General features: G+C 45.8%; 1 protein-coding gene across 7 annotated transcripts in view; it reads right to left on the bottom strand.

Moving 5' to 3' along the window:
• Positions 1-3,979: 3,979 nt before the first annotated feature.
• ZNF114 (zinc finger protein 114) overlaps positions 3,980-14,264 on the bottom strand; it is a 28,294-nt gene continuing 18,009 nt past the window's right edge. For 5 of the 7 annotated variants that reach the window (XM_059152550.1, XM_059152546.1, XM_059152548.1 and 2 more), the window contains 2 exons: positions 11,100-11,226; positions 6,162-9,105 (listed from right to left, as the gene is read on the bottom strand). In XM_059152550.1, the coding sequence (XP_059008533.1) occupies positions 8,105-9,105; positions 11,100-11,226 (1,128 nt within the window). In that variant the 3' untranslated portion in view covers positions 6,162-8,104. Of the gene's footprint in view, positions 4,299-6,161; positions 9,106-11,099; positions 11,227-13,562; positions 13,719-14,264 lie in introns of those variants that run through there. The other 2 variants (XR_009348749.1, XM_059152552.1) reach the window with 2 other exon arrangements.

Below are 14,264 nucleotides of genomic sequence, written 5' to 3' on the forward strand. Positions count from 1 at the left end.
CCAAGCAGGTCATTGGACGATGTGTAACTTCAAAGAGGAGGTATGGTGGGAAGTACAGTCTGTCTGTTGCCTGGGAGGAGAGAGGGAAAAGAATATTTGAGGACCTCCCTAACACTAGGGTCACAGAGATAAAGCAGACTATCCTCTTCCTGCTCTGGGGTGGTTTGAGAGGGAGGGGGATTAGAACACTGTGGGTCACTCTTCTCCATGGAGACCTGTCCTGCTGAATTCCCTGTTTAACCCACTGAGCCACCCAGGCGCCCCTGAATTCCCTGTTTAAATTTAATCTGACCAAATCCAGACAGATAATCCATCAACACCCTCCCAATCAAGGAAGGTAATACTCTGTGCCTCACTCTCCTTAAAATAGGTTGATGGTAGCACACACCTCAAAGGCTTGTGCGAAGAAATGAGTTGGTACACGGAAAGCTTTAGCAAAAGTGGGGTTTTCCTGAATTAGCGTATGGTAATCCCCGTCTTTAGATTTATTTTTTTTTTAAGGTTCAAGCCAGTGAGGTCTAGCACTGTCCCATTTTCGTTCCTTTGCTAGATCACAGAGGTTTTAAGGAACTTTTTGCTGCAGGGAGTTTTCTCGGACCTTGGTCCGGAGCTAGAAAAGAAGGTGTGGATTCCCGCTTTACATGGAAGCTCTAAATGCCCTCCACATGGGTGGGGAGGCAGGGGATAATGTTGGGGCACATCTGAGTTTGGCCTTGGCTTCAGTAACTGTCCAAAATGTGCCGATTAATATTGGCTTTGACCTTGCCTCTGGAAACATGAATTACCACCTACCTATTTCAGTGCAATAGCCCTGAACTTGTGGGTGTTTAGTGATGTTGCAATCACATAGGTTACACACACACACACACACACACACACACACATACACACACGTATCGCAGGGTCAGTTACAGGAGCAAAACATTTTAATCGGACTTTCTAACTTTTGCGTGTGCACTTTCCAATACGGGTAATCCGGAATCACAAGTTGTGCGTTCTCTACTGGTGAAATTCTATCAGTGCACAGAAGCATTAAGGTATATTTTCACCACAAGACTAAGAGGCCGGTGGTACCCTTCATTCTTTTATTGCTCAAGTGGCGAATTCTTGGTGCAGAATTTTAGGTACAAAATTTATGAAGAAATTCCTAATTGAAGCACAAACATTTTAACGGTAAGGGAGTATGTTTGTCATACGAATCTAGGAAGGATATTACTTCCTTTTTGAATCAATAAACGGTTTAGTAAAATTTAAAAGACTAAAGGGGTGCTTGGCTGGCTCCTTATGAAGAGCATGCCAGTGTTAATCTCAGGGTGGTGAGTTCAAGCCCCACACTGGTCATGGAGCCCATTTTTTAAGAAAAAGTAAATGAGAATATGAGGAAGAATAACAAATTATGTTCTCTCTTAATTAAAATCTTTGTAGAGTATTTTGGTGTACCTTTCAGACTTTTAAAAGAAAATTCCCGTTTCGGAATTAAGCTTCCCGGTGAGCCTGTGTGTGTCTGGGCAACCAGCAGGGGCCGCCACCTTCCACGCTCAGCCATTCCGGATGTTAGTTCGTACTTGTGGTCCGGGTACCATTTATTCCACGTGGGCTCACTAGTTTTATTTGTAAAATAATTAATCCATCAGAGTAATGGGATTTTAATTTCCCATAATGCATATGGGAAAAGAGGAAAAAGCTATAGACTTTCTGATCTGATGAGAAAGCTTTCTTGTATTTGTAGAGTCTACACGCAGGAAGTCAGCGAGGCAGCAGCCTGGGTAGCCTTGGACAGGTGTCTTCACCTCTGAGCCCAGTTTATCTTGCTGGCGACCGCACAAGGTGGTGGACTAATACCGCTAGGGGGCGGTCTGGGCGCTTAGCCCTTTCTCCACTGTAATCTTTTGTCAGCGGGAAAAAAAACTAGACCTGAAGACGGTGGCTCAGTGGATTAAAGCCTCTGCCTTCAGCTCGGGTCAGGATCCCAGGATCCTGGGATCGAGCCCCGCATCGGGCTTTCTGCTCAGCAGGGGCTGAGCTTTCTGCCTCTCTCCCTATCTCTGTCTGTCAAATAAATAAAATCTTTTTTTTTTTTTTAAGATTTTATTTATTTATTTGACAGACAGAGATCACAAGTAGGCCGAGAGGCAGGCAGAGAGAGGAAGGCAGAGAGAGGCAGGGAAGCAGGCTCCCTGCTGAGCAGAGAGCCCGATGTGGGGCTCGATCCCAGGACCCTGAGATCATGACCTGAGCTGAAGGCAGAGGCTTTAACCCACTGAGCCACCCAGGTACCCTAAATAAAATCTTTTTATAAAAAAATCATACGGTTATTTCCTGAAGCTATGTTAATGTGGAATGATTTCTTACTGTGCATCACGGTCAGAAAAGTCTGGACGCCACAGGGAGACGGGCCCCAGCCTCGCACTGATTTCCAGACCCCCGCCGGATGCACTCGCGAGAGCATCTCCCTTTCAGACGCGATCCCACGTCGCCCGGAGCAAACCTTCCCGGTCTCCTCGCGGCGCTGTGCTGGCGGGACTCGGCCGCCAGGTGGCGCGCGCCCCCCGCCGAGAGCGGGTTCTGCTCCTTCCCACCGTCCAGGCCCGGGTTTCCACTTGGTCTCGCATCGCCCCGAGGGTCCAGTTTGCCAGGGCTGGAGACCCTGGTCAGGAGTCCAGCTCCCCGAGCAGAGAGCGGCAGGAGGGCTCGGGGGGTCAGGAAAGGATGAGTCCTACATCTCCCTTCGTTCTGCAATGATCATCCATACCTCCCGCTGTGCGCTGGACGAGTCACCGCTCCCAGAGTTTGTGTCCTGGAGGGGAGGACAGACGAGAACCCACAGTCACGACCCCGCCAGTAGGGGACGCCTCCCCACCTAGTGCTTAGAGACCGGTGTGGTGCTGGACAGCCGGGGGTGGAATCCCATCGGGCTCCCTAGATGGCTGTGTGACCTTGGTCAGCTAGCTTAGCCTCTCTGTGCCTGTTTTCTCTGCTATGGAACGGGAAATAGTGCCCATGGCACAGCGTTGTCGTGGGTATGAAAGTAGTTAATATTTGTAAAGCACTTAGAAGGGGCTTGGCATGTTTTTAAAACCAACTGTTACAAATTCCTATGTTGCACCTGTAGGAAGGCATGGGGCGGCGGAAGGAATCCCAAAGCCTCATTCAACCTTCCCTGCCCGCCACTCCTTGGAGTGGAGTCCAGGGATCCTGACTCCCAGGCAGAGTCCTTTTCCTCTACAAGGCACTCCTGGTCATGGCCTGGGCGGATGGGGAGGGGGCCTAAATGCACCCAGATTCGTTGGTAAAACAGGGAGTTGAAAAGGCAGATGGTGGGACTGCACAAAGCAGGCCAAGCACGACAGCCCTCTCACCCACAGGCTGGGTCCCCTGACCCCCAGCTCCTCCCCAAACCTCCAAAGCTGAACTTAGCAGAGCTTTTGGGCGTCAGGCAGCTGTGGACACCCAAGGCCTGTGATGTCTTTTACCCTCCTTCCCCCTTCCCTGCCTTCAGGGGTTCATTCGGGCATAATTTACTGGCTGGAAAAGTCATCCACTGTGAATATTCAGTGATTTTTCACAAACTTACAGAGTTGTGCAATTGTCACCACAGTCCAGTGTTAGATAATTTCCACCATCCCCAAAGGTTCTGTCTTGGCTGCCTGCAGTGAAGTTCCTGTGCTATCTATAACCCCAGGCAACCACTGATCTGCCCTCTTGTCTCTAGATTGGCGTCTTCTGGAAATTCCATATAAAGGAATCATACAATACCGTCCAGTCTAAAATGCTTTTTTTTTTTTTTTTTTTTAAAGTAGTCTCCACGCCAAGCCTGGAGCCCAATGCTGGGCTTGAACTCATGACCCTGAAAGCAAGACCTGAGCTGGATCAAGAGTCCCACACCGAACAGACTGAGCCCCCTGGTGCTCCCTAAAACACTTTTCTGTTGAACTTAAGCAGATTGTACAACCCAGCAGTTCTATTGCAAGAGAAACCCATTCAGAGACTTATCAAAATTGGTTTTAGCAACAATGTTTATAATATTTACAATGAGATACATGAACAAAGGTCTCTTTTGCTGAATTTAACTAAAAAATAACCCACGGGGCAGTGAAAATAAAAGAACCAACCATCTGAGTTAATCTTTCTTTCTCTGGGGGCACCCGGGTGGCTGAGTTGTTAAGCATCTGCCTTTGGTTCAGGTGGTGATCCTGGGATCCTGGGATGGGCCCCCCATGGGGCTCCCTACTTGGTGGGAAGCCTGCTTCTCTCTCTTCTACTTCCCTTGCTTGTGGTCCCTCTCTTGCTGTGTCTCTCTGTCAAATAAATAAATAAAATATTAAAAAAAAATCTTTCTCTGAAAAAAGCAGAACACAAAGACATATTCACTGTGCTGTCATTGTGTGTAGTATAAAAGTCAGAAAATGTATTCGGGGACTTATACAAAGGCAGTAACATAAAGATGAACAAGGGAATATATACTTATATGGACAATACATTAGTCTCCACTTGGGGCTTGCAAGAAACACCTGTAGGTACAGACCTATATTCTAGGGCATTTAATAAATTGTGATGGGCGTGGATGGTATGTGCTGATCTCTTTCTTGACTTTTTTTTTTTTTTTTTAGATTTTATTTATTAATTTGAGAGAGAATGAGGGAGAGGAAGCTTGAGAGGGGAGAGGTCAGATGGAGAAGCAGACTCCCTGCCGAGCAGAGAGCCTGAGGACTCAGGCCTCAATCCCAGGACTCCAGGACTATGACCCGAGGCGAAGGCAGTTGCCTAACCAACTGAGCTATCCAGGAGCCCTTTTTATTGACTTTTAACTGTATGTTTACATTTTCATATACTTTTGGGGAGCCATATTTCCCAATTTAAAAAAAATTAATAAGAAAAATCAGTATATAAAGAGCCATGCCTCTATATAGCTCTGTCTTATTCCCAAGAAAACATGAGATAAAAGCTTGTTTTGTTCTTTCCTTTAGACCAGAGCCCAGCAAAGTACAGCCAGTGGCACAGATCAGGCCTCTAAATTAAGAATGGTTTTATATTTTTAAATGGTTGGGGAAAAAAGTAACCAAAAGAAGATTTCGTGATATGTGAAATTATGTGAAATTCAAATTTCAATGTCTATAAATAAATTTCACATCCATTTGTTTACGTGTTGCCTGTGAAGCCTAAAATGCTCTTAGGCTCTCAGTCCTCAGCCTAAAGGAGATGCTCAAGAAGATATATCTGATTAACAACAGCACGGTCTCAAAAGCCAGAATAACTTAGTTCTGAAGGTTTTCTCTTGGACCATTAATAAGCTTGATATTTCATATATGTACTGTAGTAGACAGAAGAATGGCCCCCAACAATATGTATGTTCTAATGTCCAGAGCCTGTGACTATGTTATCCTATTAGCAAAGGGGAATTAAGGTCACAGATGGAATTAAAGTTGCTAATCAGCTGAGCCTGAGATGGGAGATGATCTTGGGCTGTTTGGATGGATCTGATGTAGTCAAAAGGTCCTTATAAATGGAAGAGGAAGGACTCTAACAGAAGCCTAAGAGTCAGAGGAATGTGATGTGAGAATTCATCCACTGTCACTGGTTTTGAAGGAGGGGAAAGGGCCATGAGTCAAGGAACGCAGGTGGCCTCTAAAAGCTGGAGAAGGCAAGACTATAAATTTTCCCTAGAGCTTCCAGGAAAGAAGATAGCACCATGGACACATTGATTTTAACCCAGTAAGGCCCACTTTGGACTTCTGCCTGCCAGAAATGTGAGATGATAAATTCAGGTTGTTTAAAGCCACTATATTTGTGACAACTTGTAACAGCAGCAACAGGAAACTAACACAGGCACTAAACCCTGAGCTTGACAATGAAAACTTTGTTTGGCTTGCTTTGAACCTCAAAAGAAGCTGTTTCCATCGGAAGGCTCCCTTAACTTCTGTGCTTCAGTTTCCTCAGTTATGAAAGGAAGATGATGAACATCTATTCGTGGAGTGGTGATGACAAACAAACATGGATTAAACAGAAAACTCACGTAATAAAGAAAATGACTAAACTCCTATGCATCTAATAACATTGTCTACAAATACATTAAACAAGAATTGATAAAGCTGTGAAGACTTTGATAATCTACTTCTCTAGTGGGATTTTATATGACAAGCTTGCTCAGTAAAAGACGGATGAAGAGTCAAAAATTTTATTTGTGAGAGAATGTAAAACACTCAAGGAGTGAAAATCAGTGTTTTGAAACACACAAGAAGCAGTTTTAAAAACACTGGCCCTACACTAGTTTTATCATTTAACTCTGGAGTTATAAAATGCTTCTTACTCTAACTAGGGGATCACCTCACATAATAAGTTTAGAAATGAAGCCTGTTGCAGCCACAGACACCCAAAAACATGCTACAGGGGAGTGGGGGTTCTTGTGTTTTGTGTGTTGTGTTATTGAGGCTATAACCTTCATCCCTATGATCCTAAAGTTGCTTGTGCTAATTCAGTGAACTTCATCCAACTTCCAGAGAGTAACTGGGAAAGAGAGCAAAGGGAACTTAGTTAAGAGAAAAAGAATGACAAACACTCTCCTCTTTCCAACAGCTTTCTAGGCATCCAAACTAATGAATTCTGTCAAAGATGTAAGCTCTACCTACCATCAGTTAGGAGAAAAAGTAGAAAATGCATTTAAAAACCCTCAACAGGGGCACCTGGTGGCTCAGTGGGTTAAAGCCTCTGCCTTCGGCTCAGGTCATGATCCCAGGGTCCTGGGATCAAGCCCCCATCAGGCTCTCTGCTCAGCGGGGAGCCTGCTTCCTTCTCTCTCTGCCTGCCTCTCTGCCTACTTGTGATCTCTTTCAGATAAATAAATAAATAAAATCTCAAAAATAAAAATAATAAAAAAAAACCTTCAACAGTGCTAACTCTGGAAAAACAAGTCTATGCACCCTTAGTAAAGAGGATGAGACAAAAATAATATGGTCAGGTAATTGACAGAATTAGCTCCAAGAGATTGAAACGATCATCAGAACACTTGTCTCACATCATCAACATCATAAAGACCGCATCCTCTGACCATAAAGCCATCAAATCATGACCAGTAAAATCCAACTGACCAAAAAAAAAAAAAAAAAAGCCTTATCCTGGAGCACACTACACCACAATTGGAATTAAATGAGGTTTAAACAGATGTTCATGTTGGAGAGACCATCTGGATATAAATTCTAACAAATCTGCTACATACTGAAATTCACATGGCAGAGTTGCAAGGGCGCATAGGGGGATTTTCATCATCTTCTAGGATTTTATTAGAGAAGAAAAACTGGAGAATCACAAATTTTGGTCCCAGTTGAAGGATGAGATGATATAATAGCAGCAATCTTAACATTTACTGTGTTTCTCTCCAACTATGTACTCATCTTACGGAAGGCTTTCTTCTATCTATTACAATCGCAGTACCTCTCTGGCTGTAACTTAAGGAGTAAGTTTCAAAGGGGTCTTTCCCACATTCCTTACTCTGCAGTGTGAGTTCTTACAGGGATTACGTTGGGATTATGTTGAGACAATGTTGAAGGCTTTTCCACATTCCTTAGATTCATGGCATTTCTCTCCAATGTGAGAACAAATGTCTACTGAAGATGAAAGAAGGGGGTGCCTGGGTGGCTCAGTCTATTAAGCAGAGGACTCTAGATCTCAGCTCAGGTCTTGATCTCAGGATCGGGAGTTCAAGCCCCATGTTGGGCTCCATGCTGGGCATGGAGTCTACTTAAAAAATATTACTAGTTAATAAAAAATGAAGAAGTCATAAAGCAGGAAGGCATAAAATCTTTCTAGACCTTACCTTCACAAGATGTGAATATGTAAATGTGTGAATTCTCACATTTTCATCCTTCAGGGAAGACTTGAGTTCCCTTAACATGTCCTTATGTGCTTGGTCTTTTGAGAAAATTAATGAAGCTTTTCTCACATTCCTTTCATTCACAGGACCCCTCAACTGTGAATTCTTATTTTTATCTATTTATTTTTAAAGCTCATCTATTTATTTAAACAATCTCTACGCCCGACGTGGGGCTCAGACTCACAACCCCGAGAGCAAGAGTTGCAAGCTCTCCCCATTGAGCTGACCAGGCATCCCTCAACGGTGAGTTTTCAGATGGCTTTTAAATCTGTGAGAATTGGTGAAGTCTTTCCCACATTCCTCACATTTATAGGGCTTCTTCCTAATGTGCTTTGCTAAGTGTTTGTCAAGGTGTAAGGTATATCTAAAGGCTTTCCCACAGGTCTTGCATTCATAAGGTTTCTCTCCGGTGTGAATTTCCATGTGTTTCCTAAGGAATGACAGATACACGTAACTTTTCCTACAATCTTGACATATATATCTCCCCTCTCTGGTCTTAGTCTTCCTGTGTGAGTCAGAATTTGCAATGTGGACAGAGGTTTTCGCACCTTGATTCTTCTCGTGATTTGCCTCTGCCATATCGGGTTGCCTCTGCACATCATGGGTCGAGCTATTTTGGAAGGTGATTTCACATGGATTAGACTCATAAGTCTTCTCTTTCATGGGAGTCTTGCATAACCTAAGGGAAATGTCTTCCTCAAAGGTTTTTCCAAATGGATCCCATTCATGGAAGTCCACCCCCCTGCAGATATTATTATGGGTCTGAAGCACATTGTTCTGACGGTCAGTCCATATTTTGGACTCTGGCTCCATCTGATGTCCTACAGATGGGGTCGTCTCAACATGCTGCAAGATTGTATCATTTTTGTTGTTTCTGTAGATCTTTTGATGACTGGTTAGGGCAGGATTTTGTTTCAGAATGTTTGAGCCATGTTTCTGGATACGGTTTCCTGTAGAATCTCTCCATGAGCGAGGCAGAGAGTCGTCCCTCATATCATGAGAGTCATGGATTCTAACCGGAGACTCATCTTTTTCGTGTACAGTGGCAACTCGCTTCAACTTTTGCTCCCTTTGTGTGAGTGGTTTGTCTGTTTTGTGGCATTTCCGGTCTTCTCCCAATAGGGACTGCCGGGAAGCATGGCTCACGGTGCATACTCTCTTTGCTTCAACAGGTGTCTTTTTAGCAAGAATGTCTGGCTGAGGGGTTGAGTTTTTTGTCTGATGTTGCTTTAGCAAATCTGAAATAAAGGGACACAAAAGTTAAGTTCTTTGTTGACCGTTAAGGTGGGTTGGAGATGCTAAAATAGGCAAACGCCGGTGTGGGTTTCTTTTCAAACATTCACTCAGCATATGTGAGGGGGATGTGAAAGGGAAGGAAGACCAAGCAAGTGAAGCAGAAAGACATCAGGGATTTGGGCCGCATCAGGAGCTTGACCGTGGTGATGATGGGTTCTGTGGGGATTAAGAGCATAGTCAGGAATGCCACATGGGCAAGAATGGAACAAAGAGTCTGTCATGGACTGAATTTGTGTTTCCTACAAAACCCTATGTTGAAGCCCTAACTACCTCCCCATGGGATAGTATTTGTAGGTGGGGCCTCTGGGAGTAATGGGGTTGAGATGAGCTAGGACAGTGGGGGCCCCCATGATGGGACTAGCGTCCTTACAAGAGCTGGGGAATGGAACTCACTGTCTCTCCACCATGTGAGGACACAATGAGAAGGTGGCCATCTGCAAACCGGGGAGAGAGACCTCACTGGGAATGAACCTGCTGGCTCCTTGACCTGGAACTTTCCAGCCTCCAGAATGTGGAAGAAAGTCTGTGTGTAAGTCACCCAAGCCGTGGTGTTCTGTCATAGCAGCCCTAACAGACCAAGACAAAGCCCATGTGTAATTTTAAAGATGAAGGGGTGGGGCCCCTGGGTGGCTCAGTCGACGAAGCATCTGCCTTCACCTCAGGTCATGATCCCAGGTCCTGAGATCACGCCCCACATTGGGCTCCCTGCTCAGCGGGGAGTCTGTTTCTCCCTCTCTCTCTGCCTCTCCCCAGCTTGTGCACTGTCTCTCTCTCAAATAAGTAAATAAAATCTTAAAAATTAAAAAAAATTGCAATGAAATTCACTTAACATAAAAGTAACCATTTTAAAGTGTACCCTTCAGTGGCATCAAGGACATTGGCCATGTGGTGCAAAGAGCACCTCTACTCAGTTCCAGGACATCTCCATCACCCCCAAAGGAAAGAGAACTACAAGACCATGAAGCGGCCACTCCCTGTTCTTCCCTCCAGCCCTTGGTAACCGCGAACTGGCTTTCTGTTTCTATAGATTTGCCTATGCTAAATATTTCATATAAATGAAATCAGGTAATACATTGTCTTTCGTGTCTGCCTTTTTCCACTTAACAAGATGCTGCATTTGAGGTTCGTCCATATTGCAACCTGTTTACCATATTTCATTTGTCCATTCATCTGTTGATGGACAGTTGGTTGATTCCCACATTGTGGCTGCTGTGAGGAGTGTTGCTATGAACACACCTGTATCTTCTGGAACATCTGCTTTCAACTCCTTGGGTAGATACTAAGGAATGGAATTACTGGGTCATACAGTAATTCTACATTTAACTTTCTGAGGAGCCACAGCTGTTTTGCACATGGATGAAATGGATTCTTCATCAACATTTCCACATTGTAAAATCCTTCCTTGTAAGGATTCATGTCTTCCCAACAGGCAGGTGCACAAGGTAAAATTCCCCCGCACCATTCCCAGACCAGCTTCTTGCTCCAATTGGGAGACCAGACTCTGTTTGCCTAGTTAAGATGCCCGGTCACGGGAAACGGGACAGTGCATGATGGCTCAAGAGAGCAGGGCCAGGATTTTCCATGAAACAGGGGTGCACATTGTGGTCTGCAGGGGTTCTGGAGCTAAGTAAGTGTGAGTAGGGAGCAACAAAGTGGTCCCTCTGTTTTCCTCACGAAACGCTCTGTTCTCCATGTTCACCCACCTAAGGACCTCCCGAGGGCTGTTAATCAGGAAGAGAATAAAAATGCAATGCAATGGACAGATTTCCTGTCTCATGGGGTGAACTCTAGTCCACCCCCGGGGGGGGGCGGTGGCCCCATCTTGGTTATTCAGCAAGTCCCACCCCATTTCTCAGCACAGCTCTGGGAACCTAGGAGGGGGTCTGACTCGCATTTGTCCTGGCCATGAACATGTCTGGGAGGGTAGGATGCTCACCCAGAGAGGCCAGGTTCCTGCAGTTTTCCAACATCACGTCTCTATAGAGAATTCTCTGCCTGGAGTCCAGGAGGGCCCACTCCTCCCTGGTGAAGTTCACGGCCACGTCTGTGAAGGTCACAGGGTCCTAGAACAACACACCCATTTGGGGAGCACTGTTATGAGCTGAAATGCGTCCCCTCCCAAGATATGCCAATGTCTTAACCCCCAGGACCTGTGAATGGGACAAGATTTGGAAAGAAGGCGGTTGTGAAAGAGGTACCATGAGGGGGCACCTGGGTGGCTCAGTCAGTGCAATGTGTGACTCTTGATCTTGGGGTTGGGGGTTGGAGCTCCACCTTGGGTGTAGAGACTGCTTAAAATCTTTAAGTAGAGGGGAAAAAAAGCTTAGCAGTACAAAAGATCTGTCTAACCATTTGCTGTTAAATCATGGAAAGTGTGAACACGCATAATACAGGGAAAAGGAAATGCAAACAAGCCCTCACCCACCATCTACCTGTTTCCACCCATCCCCCTTCACTGCCCTTCTCCTATCGCATTATTGTCAACAAAACTCCAGCTATCATAGCATTGCATCCTTAAATACGTGCATTTCCTATCTCTAAAGCATGAGGAATCTTTTAAAATGGGGCCACAAGGGCACCTGGGTGGGCCCCGTGGGTTGAGCCTCTGCCTTCGGCGTGGGTCATGGTAGCAGAGTCCTGGGATCCGGCCCACATCGGGCTCTCTGCTCGGCGCGGAGCCTGCTTCTCCCTCTGCCTGTCTCTCTGCCTACTTGTGATCTCTCTCTCTCCTTCTGTCAAATAAATAAATAAATAAATAAATAAATATCTTTTAAAAGAGAAACACGAGGGACGCCTGGGTGGCTCAGTTGGTTAAGCAGCTGCCTTCGGCTCAGGTCATGATCCCAGCGTCCTGGGATCGAGTCCCACATCGGGCTCCTTGCTCTGCAGGGAGCCTGCTTCTCCCTCTGACTCTGCCTGCCCTTCTGTCTGCCTGTGTTCGCTCTCACTCTCTCTCTCTCTTACAAATAAATAAATAAAAAATCTTAAAAAAAAATAAAAAATAAAAGAGAAACACGAGCAGTAGTGTTTTTATAGAAACAAATACCCTTGTCGGTCTCGGAAGACCCCCCATATGACATTCGGTCACCTGAGCCTTTTAAGATCTGTAACACTAGCTGCAGAAGAGTGCACAATGAGCTCATTTTCTCATTTTCATGAATTAAAGGAAAAATAAGGAACCTTGAAAAGACCGGCAAGGATCTACAAAAGTGGCTGCTTCTGCGCAGCCAGGAGCCTCGAACAGAGCGAACCAGGGCAGATGGAGGAAGCCTTCAAGATCTACCCCAACCAACCTGCAATTTTTTAAACACATTGATCTATTATTACATATTCCAGAAATACATTATCAAGCAAAACACAACCTACAATTAAATAATTTACAATACAATTGATGAGGTTGGCTTTTTTTTTTTTTTTTTTAAGCCTTGAAGTCATCTTTTCCAACTAAAATAAAAATTCCTTCTACTGGAGAGATTTAATTAATGGCTTTCATATTTCAAAATTCCCTAGGGGTGCAAACAATGTACCAGGTGTCAGAGTACCCACATCTTCTTAAATACACTGATTCTCGGGTTGTAGATCAAGCTCCACATCAGGACTCCCTGCTGGGTGGGGGGAGCCTGCTTCTCCCTCTGCCTCTGTCGCTCCCCCTGCTTGTGCTCTCTCTGTCTCTCTCTCAATCTCTCCCACAAATAAAGAAAGTCAATCTTTAAAAAATATATACCGAATCCATTTCTTAAGAAGCAGACATCCATCCTACCTAGGCTTCAAAATACCAAACATTTATGTGGGGTCCCCAAGATCCCCTCGCATTCACTACTCTGGGGTTCACGCGAACTCAGGTTTTCACAAAACAAACAGAAACACGACCCTCAGTATGACAAAGTTACTAAATGTCGGGGCAAGCTGGCAATTACAGGCAGCCCCATCACCGTGAATGCAAGGCTGCAAACCCGCCCTACCACTCATCAGGTGAAGAGATCAGACCCCGAGGAAACCAGCAGCAAAGTCAAAAGGATTCTTCCCCACCCCCCCCCACCCCCTTACTTGTTTGCTAACTCACCGATAAACTTTGTTCCCTAAAAATCACAGCCCTCAAAAATGCTGCTGTTTGACATCCTATCAGTAAGAAAAGTACATCCCACTCCTGCCTGTGGGGGAGTCCTGAGTCACTTGGACCGGGAGGCAGCCTCCAAGTGCAACTCTGGGCAGACCTTCAGATAAGGGGTTTGGGACACAACATTCCACCTCTATGTGACCTTGTAGTTTCCAAGGGACAGTCGGGTCCAGATCATTCCTTCACACGCAGTTCAGCCTGAGCCTATCTAAGCCAGCATGCAGTTACATTTACTCTGAATTCCACCCCCTCCCTTCCTCCCACCCCCTCCCCGCCCCGCACCTCTCAATCCTGTAAGGAATGAATGCCTCCATCCCTTCATTTGCAAGGTTCCTCTCTGGGGTGGATCTCTGTCTCTCTGTCCTTGCAACAAACCCAGATAACTGGGGCTCCGGGTGAGTCCCTGGTGATCTCAGACACCCTGGGGTTTGGAGCAGTGGGAAAAGCAAAAAAACAAAACCAAAAGAGAATTCATAGTTCTGGGTAAGAGGTAGAAGGAAAACACCCACATCGGGACAGTGAAACTCGTTCCCACCGCTGCCCGGAGCTTCCCTGGGAACAGACCTTCCTGGAGTCGGTGAAGGACAAACAGGCAACTTGTTGAGACCAGGGGGTTTGATCCTGTCCACTCCCCTGAACTCCTTTCACCTTGGCCTTTTATAAATGCCCTTAACCGAGACCTCAGTTCCTCAAAAAGGAAGAACGTGCTTCCGGACCCTACTCAAATCCGGCAACCCTTTCCCCAGAAGAGAACCCCAATGGCCATCCCCTCGATCTGATTGTGCCCAGAATTTTTCAGCTCGCCCTAATCACGACAGACTCCAAGACTTACCTGGATCTAAACAGCAACCCCGCCCCGCCCCGCCCCGCCCCGCTGCAGCCCCACCTCCGCCGCAGGCGGGTGTCCCCCAGCTCCGGCCAGGGAGTGCCCCCTGAGGCAAGGAGAAAGGCGCATTTAGGGCTCGACGCGCGGGCCACTCTCGG

The sequence above is a fragment of the Mustela lutreola genome, chromosome 16 (genome assembly GCF_030435805.1).
Source record: "Mustela lutreola isolate mMusLut2 chromosome 16, mMusLut2.pri, whole genome shotgun sequence".
In the NCBI taxonomy this organism is placed as follows: domain Eukaryota; kingdom Metazoa; phylum Chordata; class Mammalia; order Carnivora; family Mustelidae; genus Mustela; species Mustela lutreola.